General features: G+C 41.7%; 1 protein-coding gene across 2 annotated transcripts in view; it reads right to left on the bottom strand.

Annotated features, from left to right (window-relative positions):
• Positions 1-16,966, bottom strand: part of armc3 (armadillo repeat containing 3) — a 172,832-nt gene that overhangs the window by 38,322 nt on the left and 117,544 nt on the right. For both annotated transcript variants that reach the window (XM_043690441.2, XM_043690446.2), the window contains 2 exons: positions 15,044-15,144; positions 12,385-12,492 (listed from right to left, as the gene is read on the bottom strand). In XM_043690441.2, the coding sequence (XP_043546376.1) occupies positions 12,385-12,492; positions 15,044-15,144 (209 nt within the window). The remainder of the gene's footprint in view (positions 1-12,384; positions 12,493-15,043; positions 15,145-16,966) is intronic.

Genomic DNA, 16,966 nt, shown 5'->3' with positions numbered 1-16,966 from the left:
TGCACTTTCATCTCTTCCTCCCTCCTCAATGTCCAAAGGCCCAAACAATCCTTTCCAGTGAAGCAGCAATTTACCTGTGAAGGGCTTTTGCCCGAAATGTCAATTTTCCTGCTCCATGGATGCTGCATGAAATGCTGTGCTTTTCCAGCACCACACTCTTGACTCTGATCTCCTGCATCTGCAGTACTCACTTTTGCCATCTTTCAATTTAGTCTACTGTATTTGATAGGCACAATGTGGTCTCCTTTACATTGGCAAATACGGACTGGATGACCGATTTATCGAGCACCTCTGCTCTATCTGGTAAGAGTGACTCTGATCTTTCAGTTGCTTGCCATGCTATAAACTATCTTGCTCCCATGCTAATATTTTTGTTCTTGGGCTGCTACAGTGTTCCAACTAAGCTCAATACAAGCTGGAGGAACAGTACGTCATGTTCTGTTTAGACAAATACTGCTTTCAGGACACAACATTGAGTTCAACAAATTCAGAGCATTACCTCTGTCCTCCATCTTAAATACAACCTGTGTCCCCCAACAACCCCATGCCTTGTTTGTGTCTTGGTGGCTTTTCTCTCAGCAGAGCAGATCCATTTTCTCCTTTTCACACATTAATGCCATTAGCTTTGACTATTGATTTGAGCACCCTCACAAACTGTTCCACTCACTCCTGCTCCCTCTTTGTCAACAGCATAGAAAACATCATTTTCTAGCTCCTTTCAGTTCTGAAGAACTCATATCAGACTCAAATGTTAGCTCTGTTTCTCTCTCCAGAGATGCTGTCAGATGTGCTGAGTTTTCTCTTTTCATTTTAGACTTTCAGCATCCTCGTTATTTTGCTTTTATTTTATAAGTTGGCTGTTAGTTCCATGCTGGAAAGGATGGGTCCATGGTCTACATAATGCACTGTGTCAAGTTGATGCTGAACCTTGCCATGATCCTTACGATGAAAGCCAGCTTTCTGGCACATAACCCAAATCACCTAGCATCTTAGTGTTAGACTCCATTTTTCTTCTGTCGCCAAGGCTATTTAAGGTATATCTGAGTCCTTTGTCATATGACTCCTATGCAAGCCTTCTAATAAATTGGCATAAAGATTATCCTTGTTGCCTGCTGTGACCTCAGTGCACTTTTGTCCATGTATCATCACATACTGATCCTAAACCTCTTCTATCCTCTAAAATATATACAATATCAATATCTGGCTGGAAGCTGTGAGTGTGAAATCAAGTGACAATGTGTTTTCTTCACTGTGGTCTTCTTGGTCTGCTGTGTCTGGGCAGATTAAGGTCTTGGATATCTGAAGTGAAAGTGAGGAATGAGTGGGGCAGTGAAATCAAGAGCTTAGAGCTTAAACTATCTTGAGCTTTTAAAGTTTAAAGTCACACCACACCAGGTTATGGACCAACAGATTTATTTGGAAGTACAAGCTTTCGGAGCCTACTCCTTTGTCAGGTAACTGCAGCAGTACAGTTACAAGACACTGCCAAGCAGATGAGGCAACCGAACTACACCATCTACATGCACACCAAGAACAAAAAACTGGAGACTTGGCATCACCATTAGCATAGCCAAGCCTCACCTGGCACCAGAGTTAAAAACAGTACCACCAAGGGGAAATCGACCGTCAACTTATTGGACCATGCCCTTCAACTGGAAGAGATTGAAGTTCTCAGCCAAGGGCTCAATTTCTGCCCCACCATCAAAGTGGACATCAATGGTCTTGTGGCAGACACAGATGAATTCATCAAATCAATGAGACTCTGGCAATACTTTCAAGATGTCAACAGCAAACCCTATGAGACAACCGATGACTGGAACAGTCATCAGAGAGATGCATAGAAGATCGACCAAAGGAGGAGTCGAGTTGGACCCCTCTGGAGGGTCACTGCCCTGGGCTTGACATGAATGCTCAAACAGTCAGGAAATGTGCAACTGCCAGATTCATCAGCCGCACTCACAAAGGCAATGCATGCTCTCAAGACTAATTGCAACATTGTCATCACACCAGCAGACAAAGGAGGTGCCATTGTCATTCAGAATAGAACAGACTATAGTAAGGAAGTGTACCGACGACAACTGAACAATCACGAACACTACAGGCAACTACTGGCTGATCCGACCAAAGAACACACTCGTGAACTAAACAGATTGATTGTTTTTTTGATTCAGTCCTTCAGAGTACCATACACACTTACATTCCACATACTTCTCACGTAGGGGACTTCTACTGCCTTCCGAAGATACACAAAGCCAACACACTTGGATGACCCATCATATTAGACAATGGGACCCCATGCGAGAACCTCTCTAGCTATATTGAGGGCATCTTGAAACCCATTATACAGGGGACCCCCAGTTTCTGTTGCAATATCACCTATTTCTTACAGAAAATCAACACCCACGGACTACTTGAACCAAGAACATTCCTCGTCACAATGGACGTTTCGGTACTCTACACCAGCATTCCCTCATGACGACAGTATCACTGCAACAGCCTCAGTACTCAATCCAACAACCGCTAATCTCCAGGCACCATCCTACAATTCATCCACTTCATCCTCGACCACAACGTCTTCACCTTTGACCACCAGTTCTTCATCCAGACATATGGAAAAGCCATGGAGACCAAATTTGCATGCCAACATTTTCAAGCACAAGTTTGAACAAGATTTCTTTGCTAAACAGGATCTCTGACCAACATTATAAACTAGATACACTGACATCATTTTCCTCCCCTGGACCCATGGCGAGGTGTCACTAAAACAACTGCACAGTGATATCAACAAGTTTCATCCTACCAGCAGACTTATCATGGACTATTCTTTAGAATCGTCTTGTTCTCAGACACACGCATCTCCATCAAGGACAGGCACCTCAGTCTAACATAAGCCCATAGATAACCACACAATGCTGCACTTCTCTAGTTTCCACCCAGAAAATATCAAAACAGCCAACCCCTACGGACAAGCAGTACTTATACGCAGGATTTGTTCAGATGAGGAGGAACATGACAGACACCTGCAAGTGCTGAAGAACGCTCTCATAAGAGCAGGAAATGATGCTCAAATCATCAATTGCCAATTCTGACGTTTCACAGCAAGAAACCGTAATGACCTCCTCAGGAGACAGGCACAGGATACGATTGAAGGGGTACCTTCATCATCCAGGACTTCCTGGGAGTGGAAAAACTATGCCATGTTCTTTGCAACTTGCAACATATTATCGATGAGGATGAGCATCTCGTCTAAGATCTTCCCCATGCCTCCACTTCTTGCCATTAAACAACCGCCAAACCTTAAACAGATCATTATTTGCAACAAACTACCCAGCCTTCAGAATAACATCGACCACAACACCAGACAACCATGTCATGTCAACCACTACAAGACGTGTCAAGAGTCTCGTCATGGATACTGCATGACACGCGGGGACACCACTCACCATGTGTGGGTCAGGTACTCATGCAACTTTGGCCAACATTGTCTATCTCACATGCTGTAGGCAAGGTATGGTATATTGGCAAAACCAAGTAGATGCTACAACAATGGATGAATGGACCATTGCCACATAGGGATAGTCCCTCCCAGTTGGGGAACACTTCAGCGGTCCAGGACATTTGGCTTCGGAACTTCAGGTGATCATTCTCCAAGGTGAATGAATGGACAATTGCCAGATAGAGAGAGATCTTCCCTCCCAGTTGAGGAACACTTCAGCGGTTTCAGCTTCAGATCTTTGGGGTAACCATCCTCCAAGGTGGGCTTTGGGATATGCAATAAAGTAGAGTTGCCAAGCAGAGGCTGATAGCCAAGTTCGGTAGCCATGAGGATGGCCTCAATTTGGATCTTGGGTTTATGTCACATTACAGGTGACCCACTCCACTATACACACTCACACACAAGCAGGCATACACACACACAGACACTTACACACAATCACACTCACACTTTCACACAGACCGTCAGACACACGTACACACACACCCACTCAGGCATATACTCCATCACGCTCGGGTACACACTCTATCAAGCATGCACACACACATACATATATACACACTCACACATACTCTATATCACTCACTCTCACACACACATGCAGTTGTACAAGTCTATGGGGTGAATTTGATTTGCAAATACATTCAATTTTTTTCAAAAAGCACACAATCTTTAAGCAGTCAGTCCATGTGACATTTTATAAATTCTTACTTTGGAAATAGAATCAGTCTGAACTCAAGGTTGGGATATAGACAGATTCAACCTCCACTTTTAATATATTGTCTGAGCTGAGGTGTCACCCTTTTTTTTATATAAAGTTATCTCAGGACTGTGACTTGAAAGAAATTCTGGGGTTTACATTTTAATCACCTGAAACTTGCATCCCCATTCTAAGGATTGAAGACTCAACAGCAATCTAGGTTTTTTCAATTATTTGCATCAGTTGTATGACGCTTTGATCTTTTACTATAAATTCTGTATCCTATGATCCTGTCCCACTAACAAAAAAAAGACTATCTACCTGACAAAGGAACAGTGCTCCGAAAGCTAGTACTTCCAAATAAACCTGTTGGACTATAACCTGGTGTTGTATGATTTTTACTATGCCCCATCCCAGTCCAACACCAGCATCTCCACATCTTGAGCTTTTCAGTCAGAAGCAGGCTAGGGATAATTGAGAAATAGGATGTGAGCAAAAGGATTTGGTTTGAAAATATGGTGGCTTCAGCAATGACCCTTTCAATAATGCCCAGCACCATCTCTTCCCTGGGGAGTACAACTTGCTTTCTAACTCTTCAGCTGGTTCTTGTTGCTTCAGGTTGGGCACTACTTTCTGATTATAGCAAGTAGTTTCAATAACTGTTGTGCAATATGTTTGGCTGGTGTTGCTGGCCTAGTTGAACAGTTGGAGCATTGTGTTCCAATTGTGGACGATAACCTTGTTGCAAACCTCAGACCTAAGTGTTTGAGATTTGACAAAGTTTATGGAAGTTAGTTATGAGCTGTGATTGATATACAGATTGTTGGTGGGTGAGTATTGGGGAATCTGATGAATTGAGAAGTGGCTATAGTGAGTGGTGCAATTAGTCGAATGCGACATTTTAAGAAGCATTCACTGGCCATGACCATTTGTGCATGGTAATTAAACTTCTTGCATCAGGGGAGGCTATGGTGTGGTGGTAATGTCACTAATGGCTAAACCTTTGGGGACGAAGTCAAATCATACCATGGCAAATGTTGAAATGTGAATTTAATGAAATCTGGAATTAAGACTCGTCTAATTGTGATAATGTAACCATTACCATAAAAATCCATCTGGATCACTAATGTCCTTTGGGGAAGAAATCTATTGTCTTTGCCTGCTCTAGCATAAAAATGACTTCAGAACCAGAAAAATGACTCAACTGCCCTGAATGAAATGAAGTTGGATGGACTGAGTTGCATCAACCTAGAGACTGGAAACAACATTGGCAACCCTACGACTGGAAACGACATTGGAAACCTACTGTCCCTGCACAGTCCTCCTTACTAACATCCAGGGCATTGTCCCAGACACCATCAACATCATTTCTGGGTATGTCCCATCCCATTGTAGGACAAAACCAGCAGAGGTAACAGTACAGCAGTATACATTCAGGAGGGTGTTATCCTCAGAATTCTCAGCATGGGAAGCTAGGGCATGGAATATAATCTGGGGGTGGGAACTCAATGTCCATTACCAAGAGTGACTTGGTAGCACCACCACTGACTGAGCTGGTCAAGTCAGGAAGTGTTGAAAGGATACTGAAGAAAGATTTAACTGTTTGGCCAAGGCTTGGCTTGGTTTAGGTGGGTCAAAATTATTTGCAAGAGATTCACCTGGATTTTTCAAATAGAAAATGGCTGCCTGAGTAAAGTCCTAATTAGATATCTGGAAGTCTTCCAGGAATGTCTAGATACTATCAGAGAAGCCAAGGTCACCTTCCATGTTGACCAGGAAACAATTCCACGATTCTGCAAGGCTTGCCCACTGCGTTTTGTCTCATGGCAAACATAGAGGCAGAAATCAGAAGGCTGGAAAGTGAAGGAACCATCAAACTAGTCCAATATATAGAATGTGCAGCAGTGGTTGCACCAATTTTGACGTTCAATGGGTCAGTTCATCTCAGTGGAGACTTTAAACATATGGTAAAGCACTTTTCACAGCTTGATAAATACCCAATCCCTCAGATAGAGGATTTATATACAAATCTGGGGGGTGGGCTGTCCTTCACGAAGTAGGATATCAGCCATGCTTACTTGCAATTATGTTGAGACCAGGATTCCCAGAAGGATGCTCCAATTAATACCCATAATGGTTTGTACCAACATACAAGACAGAAATCTGGGGTATCATCAGCTGTACAAATCTTTAGTAGACAATGAAGAACATTTTGAAAGATCTACCCCAGATTGCCGTTTACCCAGTTGATGTCCTAATAATAGGGAAAGCTAATAAGGAACATTTAGAGAACTTGAATATAGTCCTAAGGCATTTTCCAAGGCAGGTGGACATCTAATGAGGGGAAAAATGTGTGTGACTTACTTGGGCTACAGAGTCAACAAGACTGGATTACACCTGTTGGAAGATAAAATGAGAGCAATCAAAGGTGCCCTAGCTGCCTTATCCGTCCAGGAGCTTAGGTCATTTTTTGGGTTAGTAAATTATTATACAAAACGTGGCATCCATCCTGGCATCAACTCCTAAAAAAAAGTCAACATTGGAAATGGTTGCATAATCAAGCCGTAGCTTTCAATGACGTAAAGAAACAACAATCTTTCTCTAAGATGTTGGCACATTATGATCCCAAGGAAGATCTGGTATTGATATGAGATAACTCCCTCAATGGCACTGGGATGGTATTGACTCATAGGTAGCCCAATGGAGAGCAAAGTCCAATAGCGTGTGCATCCAGAACATTAGTTAATGTAGAGTGTAAATATGCCCAGATAGAGAAGGAAGGATTGGCGGTTATATTTGGAGTCAGGACGTTTCACCAATAACTTTATGGATGAAAATTTGTGATAATCATGGACCACAAACCCCTACTTGGCCTGCTTAAAAAGGACAAGGCAGTGCTTTCCATAGCTTCAGGCTACATTCAGCAGTTGACTCTAATACTAACTGCATATAATTACAAGTTGGAATATCATTGGAGAGGCTGAGTAGCAGATACACCACTGGTGGTGCCCCCAGTGAAAGAGTTTGTAATGATATAGCATGCTCCCAGTTACAGCAGACTTTGAACGCAGAAAGATCCATTCCTTTCAAAACTAAAATAACTGGTATTAATGGGAGAATTCAGAGGGCCGTCACAACTTTTTGGACCCAGAGAGACCAGCTCAGGGTTGTGGATAGCATATTGTTACAGGGAACAAGAGTGATTGTCCTGAGCAAAATCACAGGCAAACACTGGCTGAACTCCACTGTGGCCATCCAGGGATTTCTAAAATGAAGATGTTGGTAAGATGTTATGTCTGGTGGCCAGGCTTGGATGCAGAACTAAGTGCATTGGTGGTGCTGTGCCCAGATTATCAATAAAGGTCAACACTTACCTCCAGCAGCTCCCCCAGATAAATCTTAGACTCAGTTGCATGTCACCTGCGCTGATCCTTTCATGGGTTCAATATTTTTAGGCATTGTAGATGCCCACTTAAAGTCATTGGATGTCCATAGCATCCATTCTTTCAAACACTAGGATGACAAGAGAAAAACTGCGCACATCGTTTCAACACATGGAGCCCTGGAAGTGTTAGCCATAGATTATGGGCCATCATTTACCAGCCAGAAATGTAACAGCATCAGTGATGCCAATACTAGACACAAGACTCCACTAAGTGAGAAAGACAGTTAGATGAAGGGACCAAATTTGGTGTCAGGATCCTGGAAATGGCCCTGCATGGGTAAGAGGCATGGTCGACATGAGCTCAGGACCAGTGATGTAAAAGGTTTGCATGGGTGTGACAGTCCTGAATAAGCATGTGGACCATATGAAAGCTGTGAATCCTCAAATGGTGCATGAGCAAAATACGTCCTGCCCCTAAGAACATTTGGAAAGGCTGCCTGACCCTGTGGATTCACCCTCTCCGTCAAACACTAACAAGTCTTCTGAATAAGAGAAGGACATAACAGAGGTAGCTGCCTCAACGACACTGCCACCAGATGAAGGGAGTGACATACATTTGCTTTCAGTCTTCCATGTGGGACCTTATCAAAAGCCTTGCTGAAATCTAAATAGGCTACATCAAAAGCATTGTCCTTATCTACACATCTGGTCACCTCTTAGAAAACCAGTCTGTAGTTTCCTGGTTTATCCCTTGCTTCCTTTTTGAATATTTATAATGAATAGCAATTCTGGTTAAGTACAAAAACCTAGTTCCTGCTTCCTGTCAACACCTAATCTAAAAGATGAATAAATTGGGGACTTCTATGTACTTTTAAGAATCTTTAACTTTGTAAAGCCTCCAGCAATAGTTGGGCTTGATTCCCAGCATGCTATCACAGTGAGGTGTAACATATGCAGCATCTTCCCTCACTCACTTTCCTTCCTCTTTCCCAGTCTCCTGTACTGCAAGCTGTGCATGCCCTCTGCACTGCTTCCTCACTACTTTTCCCCACAGCCATGCCATCCAATGTTATCTCTCATACCCCCTTCCTCTCCTCACCTTTCTGTCTTTTTGGGAGGAGATATCCATAAGAGCACACAGCAAGGCTGTACAAGTTTATTGGTCAGAGTATTGAGTACAGGAGTTGGGAGGTCATGTTGCGACTGTACAGGACATTGGTTAGGCCACTGTTGGAATATTGCGTGCAATTCTGGTCTCCTTCCTATCGGAAAGATGTTGTGAAACTTGAAAGGGTTCAGAAAAGATTTACAAGGATGTTGCCAGAGTTGGAGGATCTGGGCTGCAGGGAGAGGCTGAACAGGCTGGGGCTGTTTTCCCTGGAGCTTCGGAGGCTGAGGGGTGACCTTATAGATGTTTACAAAATTATGAGGGGCATGGATAGGATAAATAGACAAAGTCTTTTCCCTGGGGTTAGGGAGTCCAGAACTAGAGGGTATAGGTTTAGGGTGAGTGGGGAAAGATATAAAAGGGGCAACGTTTTCACGCAGAGGGTGGTACGTGTATGGAATGAGCTGCCAGAGGATGTGGTGGAGGCTGGTACAATTGCAACATTTAAGAAGCATTTGGATGGGTATATGAATAGGAAGGGTTCGTAGGGATATGGGCCGGGCACTGGCAGGTGGGACTAGATTGGGTTGGGATATCTGGTCGGCGTGGATGGGTTGGACCGAAGGGTCTGTTTCCATGCTGTACATCTCTAGGATGCTATGACTCTAAGTTGGGATGGGATGCCCGACATTGGGCTCCTTAGACCCTGTGAGGAAAGAATCCTTGGCCTTGTAGAAGTCTGGGACTGCTACTGTGGGATGCAGAGATATCTACGTCCCAACAAACAAGTATCACACTGTATGTCACTGCTACTCTCAAAATTAACCAGGCAATCACTCTATCATTCATTGTACACCACTTCTGACCACTAGCCATGATGCCTTCGCTCCCTTATGTCTTGCAGAAACAGCCAGACTCTACATGACATCTTCAGAGAAACACCTGATTGATGCAGAAGCCACATTCTTGATCTCTTAGGATGACAGTGCTGAGACCTCAAAGAAAGCACCAGTGATGCTTGCACCCCCACCAGATCAAATACTGACACCTCAGTGAAAATGTTAAGCTGGATGGCACCTCATTCTGACAGGACATTTCTTCCACAGCCAACACCGGAGCTAAGTCACTGGCACTCAGGGCTGCCAGAGACCAGGCAGCAGCTCAGCCCAGGTCTTACAGAAGTCAGTGGTATCAGCAATCATGGACTTCATCCAAATGTAAAGGAAGGAACAGGTATGTTGGATGCAATGGCGCTCATTGCCCAGAAGCAGCACTACTGTAGCGCATCATGCAACTGTCTATAGTTGCCTCCATGGCCAGGTTGATGGCTACCAAGGAAAACCTTTGGGGCTGCAGGATATATGCACAAAACTGCACTCCATTGCCCCATCCAATGATCATCAAAACTGAAGACATAATGACAAGGGTGCAGGGAGCTTTGATCTCAGTTCAAGGTGCTCCTTTCTCACAGTCAGAACGCACCCATCTGGTAGATGAAGCACATACCAAGTCCCTCAGCAGTTTCCACTCAGGAAACTGCAGATGTGACTGAGCCATTTACCTGCATCTTGCCTGGTCCCCCCGACACTTGGCTCAACAACTTTAGATTCAGTTTGAGGGGCAATGGTGGTCAACTTGTCTCTGGCAAAGATACCCTCGGCATGTCTGGCACGTACAGCCACAAGCAGCCTGGGTTACCCCACAAAAACCCTCAGGCTAACATGCTCCACTGCCAAGCACATTCCCTCCACCCGAGTTGCGTAACAAGAGAGTACGTATAGTGGGAAGATTGGAAGAATAAAATGTATTGAGTGCACTTTGGGTATCATGGGTAACAATAGCTTGTATGTGATTCTCAGCTTATGTAAAAATGTCTGTGCTATTTCTATAGCTATAGTGATTTCTTTGAAAATATGGTATGACAGAGAGACTCCTTGGAATAATGGGATTTTGTTTTCATTGAGTGAGTTTTATGAGCAAATACAATGAACAGTTGTGCATTAGGCTCCAATTAGAACAGTTAGGAATGTTTATTTTGGGGGCTTAGGAAAAAAATTAATTTCTTGAAAAAACTTTTAGTTTGCAGAGATCATGGTTGAAGCTGGATATGTAAAACAGTTTCTCCTGATGAAGGAAGAAATGAGTTACCTTCGTGTAATGAACTGAGTTTGAAAATTTCGGGTCAGCAGGGAATTTTGAAGGGTTATTTGAAGCTGAGAAAACTCAAGAAAGATGCTGTAAGATAGGGAATTAAAGTACCTGTTAAGTTAAACCCCATAGATGTGATCGAGATGGGAATTATAAAAGGATACTGTTAAGATTAATAGTATTGTATTTTACTGTGCATTTCAAAATCTTTAAGCATTATATGTAAATAATTTTGACTTATTATTTCTAAATTTAAATTTATTTTGCAAAATTAATTTCTGTTATTGTTAAAACTAAATGAAGTATTGTGCACTTGTATTTCAGTGAAAGACAAGTTCATTAAAATGCCCAAAAAAAACAAAAATATGATTTATCAAGTCAAATTTGAATCAATGATCCGACTTTTCCAGTAATAACGTCAGTTAGGCTCACAATGCTACTGTTCTCTCACCTTCACACGAACATGGTCCATCTTCAATACTCTTTTTTCAATTCTGTTTCTCCATTTCAGGGAATAGACTGGCTAGTAATTTTATTATAAGTTTACCAAAACCACAGCGACCTTGATGACACTTTGTTTTTTAACCTCCTGCTTACTGTAGAGACTCCATTCCATTCTCCCAGTTTTTCCATTATATCTGTTCTGGCACATTTCTGGCTGAACCAAGGACACCCAGTCTACTGTGGGGCTCTCAAGTATGTCTGATCAAATTCCTACATTTTTACACCCCTGCCTCCTTTCTAAGAGTCTTTCTTTGTCCTCACGTTCCACCATACCAGTCTTCACATTCAAAGGATGCTCTCCTGCACACACTTCTGCACTCAGCCTGTTGCAGTGTTTCAGTGAAGCTCCACATGAGTACAATGAACATCATCTCATCCTCTGATTAGTCACTTTATACACTTCTAAACTCGATACTTAGCTCAACAACTTTAGATTATGAATTCTGTTCCCCACTATGATTCAGTATTTTCACCATGTGCTGGTTTAAATTTTAGCTTTCGTGTATTTCTTTTCTGACAGAGCAGTTCATTATTCTGGAACACTCATTCTAGGTAAATGGTTTTAGACTTTACTACCAACATTATTCCCTTTTTTTATTCTATGGCATCTTTGCAATTTAATCTCCTATCCTCTAGTCTCCATCCCAAACCCTCCCTCCGATATTTCTTCCTCCTTTCAATGCCACATAACCTATCACTTCTCTACCCCTTCAGTTTAGAGGGAAGTTATTTCAACTCAGATTCTCTCTTCAAATATGCTTCCAAACCTGCTAAGTACTTCAGGCACTTTCTGCTTTTAATTCAGATTTCCAGTGTTTGTAATAGTTTTGTTCTAAAATTAGTGTCATGTGAATAAAGTAAACAAAGTCAGAAAAATAGGAAACATAACTCAGAGAATGAGATTATTGTTTCAGAATTTAGAAGCTAGAAACTCAGATTACCACCACCAAAATGTTGATAAAGTTACAGTTTCACAAGCACTCACCCGAAGATAGTAATTTTAAAATTTGTAGAAAAGAAACATGAAAAGAAGCTAGTCAAACCTGGATGGTTTATCTTTGCTGTATGCTTTGCTAGAAGGGAAACGATTACTGGCAGCTGACGGAGTTTCAGTGAGTTTTTCTTCTGCAGACAATCCTGCCATCTGATGTCTACAAAATAAGATATTAAGTTCAATACTTTTCATTCACATAGGGGAAAGAGAAAATTAATCTACCAATTATAACAATATATTATTTCAAAATTGTTAGAATTTTGAGGAAAGCTATTTAAAACATGGGACAAAGTCTTATATTCTACAAATTTTCAGGCAATCAAAAATGTTTTCATTTATGATTACAGTCTAAAAGAAATCTGTTTCAGTTTTTTGTTGCAAGAATCACAATTTACATAGCTCCAATACCATGAAGTTCCAATTCAACTGCTGCTGGACTGCCTGTAAATTTTGTATTGCCAACACATCGTTGTGATTTTAATTTAGGGCTCAGCAGTCTCCTCGGTGCTGGCTTCACTGCACCTGTTTCCACACTTAGCAGGAGACCAATAAGCATAGTGCTAAATGATAGAACCAACCATTTTTCTTAAAATCAGTCTGATCTTTTTAAAGGGAAATTACACTGACTCATGCTAGCATTTAAAATATGGAAACTGAAACACCAGGATTGAATGAAGCCTTCAGATGACCAATTGAGAGGCATAGGTGAGTTGAACATTTTAAGATGTTTTTAATATTTTGAGCTCTCTATGGGTCCCTGGGGCTGGCGCCTTCTTACTCTACAGATATTTCCAGGCCTGCTGAGTTTCTGGAGCACTATCGGTTTTGAGATCAACTGTTATTGTTTTGTTTATTCTCTGTTTGTGTCACAAAGTAGTGTAGGCACTCAGAAGGTAAATTTGGTGTACATGGAAAGGTATAAATTCTTTGACAGGGTTATTACGAGAGATCATTGCTGGCAGCAAACCAGCAATTTTGCTGAGACATCAAGTTCACAATTTTGGCTCACTTTTTGCTGCAGGTCTTCTCAAACCTACAAGCTACATTAATGGTGCAAGGTTTTAATAGATGCAGTACTAAACTGTAAATTGTCATACTGCACCAGATAGGGTACTGATCTGCAGACATTTGCCAGCTGGCTTAACTCAAGGCATGAATGGTTGGACAGAACAAGATGGAAACCCCCATGATGTTGTTGCCATGAAATCTAGGAGATGTTAACACTCAAACCATGTTTTCTTTTGACAAAGGCTGGAATTCTGATCAAACCAGAAATTGTGTAGGCTAATTACATTCTTCACCATTTCTCAAACAACACTTCAAGCCTATTTAAAGCAGGATTTTTTTCTTTTAAAAATGGATTACTTCCCTCTTGGAGTTTTCATTGAAGAGCACTGGAAGATATCCTGCAGATGGGGTGATTAAAAGATTTCCATCTACCGCAACTATCATGCAATACCTTCCATCACTTGTCCCATCAAAGCCATTGTTTTGGCAATATGGCTATTCATAACAAATCATATCTTGGTCTGATACCCTAACTCCTCTGTTAATTCACCCTCCTTTGAGCACCTTGCTTTGCTCCACTATCCACCTGTTTGTTTATAATCCCTGATCTTTACTGTCAACCCAAGTACAATCAATGTTTTCTCACCAAAATATCTTTTGCTATTTTCTGCCCACAGCCTCTGCACCAATTGACTTCTCAACCTCCATTTTAACTCATCGTGCTCTTTATTCATTGAGTCCACTGGTTTCTTATCCTTCCTAATTTCTCCTTCCACATAAACTCCCCAACTCATATCCGCAGACTATATTCTTAGCTTTATCTTCCATCACTTGCCCCAACAAGCCATAACTGTGGCAATATGGCTGTTAATAACAAATCACATCTTGGCCTGGTCCCCGACTCCTCTGTTACAGTTCTGAGGAAGGGTCACCAGACCTGAAACGTTAATTCTTCCTTCCAAAGTACATAACCTCACATTTTCCCATACTGTATTCCATCTGCCACTTCTTTGCCCACTCTCCTAGCCTGTCCAAATCTTTCTGTATTGCCCCATTTCCTTGATCTATCTACCCATCCACCTAATTTAGCAACAATGTCATAGTGTATAGAGGTCTACAGCATGGAAACAGGCCCTTTGGCCCAAATTGCCCATGCCGCTCAGTTTTCACAATTAAATTATTTGTCTGCATTTGGTCCATATCTCTCTATACCTATCCCATCCATGTACTTGTCTAAATGTTTCCTAAATTACAAAATTGTACTATCTTCTACCACTACCTCTAGCAGCCTGTACCAGACATTCAACACCCTCAGTGTGAAAAAATTGCCCTTCTGGACCCTTTTGTATCTTTCCCCCTCACCTTAAAAGTTCCTTTCTGTAGATCATTAATGTATAACATGAATAGTTGGTGTCTCAGCTCAGACTCATGTGGAACTCCACTAGTTACCAGCTGCAATCCTGGAAAATCCACTTTATTCCTACTTTTTGCTTTCTCCCAGTCACCGAAACCTCTATCCATGCCAGTAATCTTGCACCTAACACAATGGGCTTTTGTCTTATCTCTTTTGAATGCTAACATTTGTAAAATTTAGCTCAACCATCTTGGTTGCTAAGTGACTCCCTCTAAGACTTAAAACATTAAATAATAATTTGATCCTCTCAAATTTAATTAGAGTACCTAAATGAAATGTATCTTACCCATCTGCTCTTTTGGCATTAATTAGCAATATTGGCCGGTGCTGGTTCACCTCTTGATTACTGAGTTCTTCCAAAGGCAATACCTTCATGCCTGGTTTGATCTATAAAAGATAAATTTTACAGTTAACTTAGCTAATGTTCAAAACACATGGGGTCACCAGATGACAGTGAGTTCCAAAGACTCCAAAAAGCTTTGTAAAATTCATTCACAGGGAGACCAATCAAAGATGACGGCAACAGAAGTGGAAGAAACTAAATCTATGAGGAGCTACCCCTCCAATGATAATCTGTTTTTGTCCTAAGCTTGCTAGCGATCGGCTCATAAGTGGTAAGAATAGGTGTTAGGAAATAATACTTGCTAGGGTCAGGTGGGGTGGAAATGAGGAAGGCAGAGAGGGACCAAGTGCCTGCAATGGCGGGGGAGGCGCACTGTCCATGATGAGGGGACTAGCTGTTCTAAAAGAGGTCTCCTGCTAGGGGCATAGAAGATAGAACAGCACAGGAATAGGCCCTTCAATTCACCAGGTCTGCACCGACCAATTGCAATTCTAAACTAATCCTACCTGCATGCACATGGCCTTTATCCCTCTATTCCCTACTTGTTCATGTGTCTGTCAGAATGGCTCTTAAACGTTGTCATTGTACCACCTACCCTGGAAGCACCTACCACTCTCTGCATAAAAGAAAACTTGCCTCACACATCTCCTTTAAACTTCCCCCCCTCACCTCATATCTGTGCACCTAATATTGACATTTACACTCTGATTATCTACCCTATCCACATCTGTCTTAATTCTATATGTTTCTACCAGGTCGCTCCTCAGTCTCTGATGCTCTCGCGAAAACAATCGATAGGTTTAAGGTGAGAGGGGGAGAATTTAAAAAGGGACCCAAGGAGCAACCTTATCCTACAGAAGGTAGTGAGTGTATGGAATGAGTTGTCAGAGGAGGTGGTGGAGGCTGGTACAATTACAGCATTTAAAAGGTATCTGGATGGGTATTTGAATAGGAAGGGTTTAGAGGGATTAGGCCAAATGCTGGCAAGTGGGACTAAATTAATTTAGGGTATCTGGTCAACATGGACGAGTTGGACCAAAGAGTCTGTTTTCATGTTGCACATCTCAATGACTCTATGACAAGACTCTCCTCATTGCTAATACACTCCAATCCAGGCATTATCCTGGTAAAACTCTTTTGCACCCTCCACATCCTTCCTATAGTATGGAAACCAGAACTGCACACAATATTTCAAATGTGGCCTAACTATACATTACAGCTGGAACATAACTTGTCAATTCTTAAACTCAATGTTCTGAATGGAGAATGCAAGCAAGCCAGATGCTTTTTTGCCATCTTATCCACTATTGTTGCCACTTTCAGGGAGCTATGGATTTGTACACCTAGATTTCTATGTATATCTATGCTCTTAAAGTCCTGACATTTACTGTATACACTCTTCTTGTCTTTGGCCACATTAAACTCCACATGCAACCACTCTACCCCACTTTCCAATTGATCAAAATCATGGTACACCTTTTGAGAACCTTCCTCGCTATTCACAACTCTACAAGTTTACATGTTGTCTGAAAATTAACTAATCAGACCTACATTTTCATCCAAATCACTTATAAATATTACATACAACAAAGGTCCCAGCAGTGATACTTGTGGAACACCACAATTCACAGTCTTCCAGTCAGAAAAACACCCTCCCACAACATCCTCTGTCTTCTATGACCAAGCCAATTTTGTATTCAGCTACCAATTCATTGTAGATCCCGTTTGACTAATTCATCTGGATCATCCTACAATGAGAAACCTTGCTAAATGCTTTAGTAAAGCCCATGTAGATAATATTCACTGCCCTATCTTTACCAAAGTTGAAAATCACAAGACACCAACAGGTTTATTTGAAAATACAAG

This window comes from Chiloscyllium plagiosum, unplaced genomic scaffold (assembly GCF_037043375.1).
Source record: "Chiloscyllium plagiosum isolate Xiang-an unplaced genomic scaffold, Cpla_swu_hap1 HiC_scaffold_5, whole genome shotgun sequence".
Taxonomy (NCBI): domain Eukaryota; kingdom Metazoa; phylum Chordata; class Chondrichthyes; order Orectolobiformes; family Hemiscylliidae; genus Chiloscyllium; species Chiloscyllium plagiosum.
Note: the sequence above shows the minus strand (reverse complement) of the source record. Positions and strands in the feature narration are given on the sequence as shown.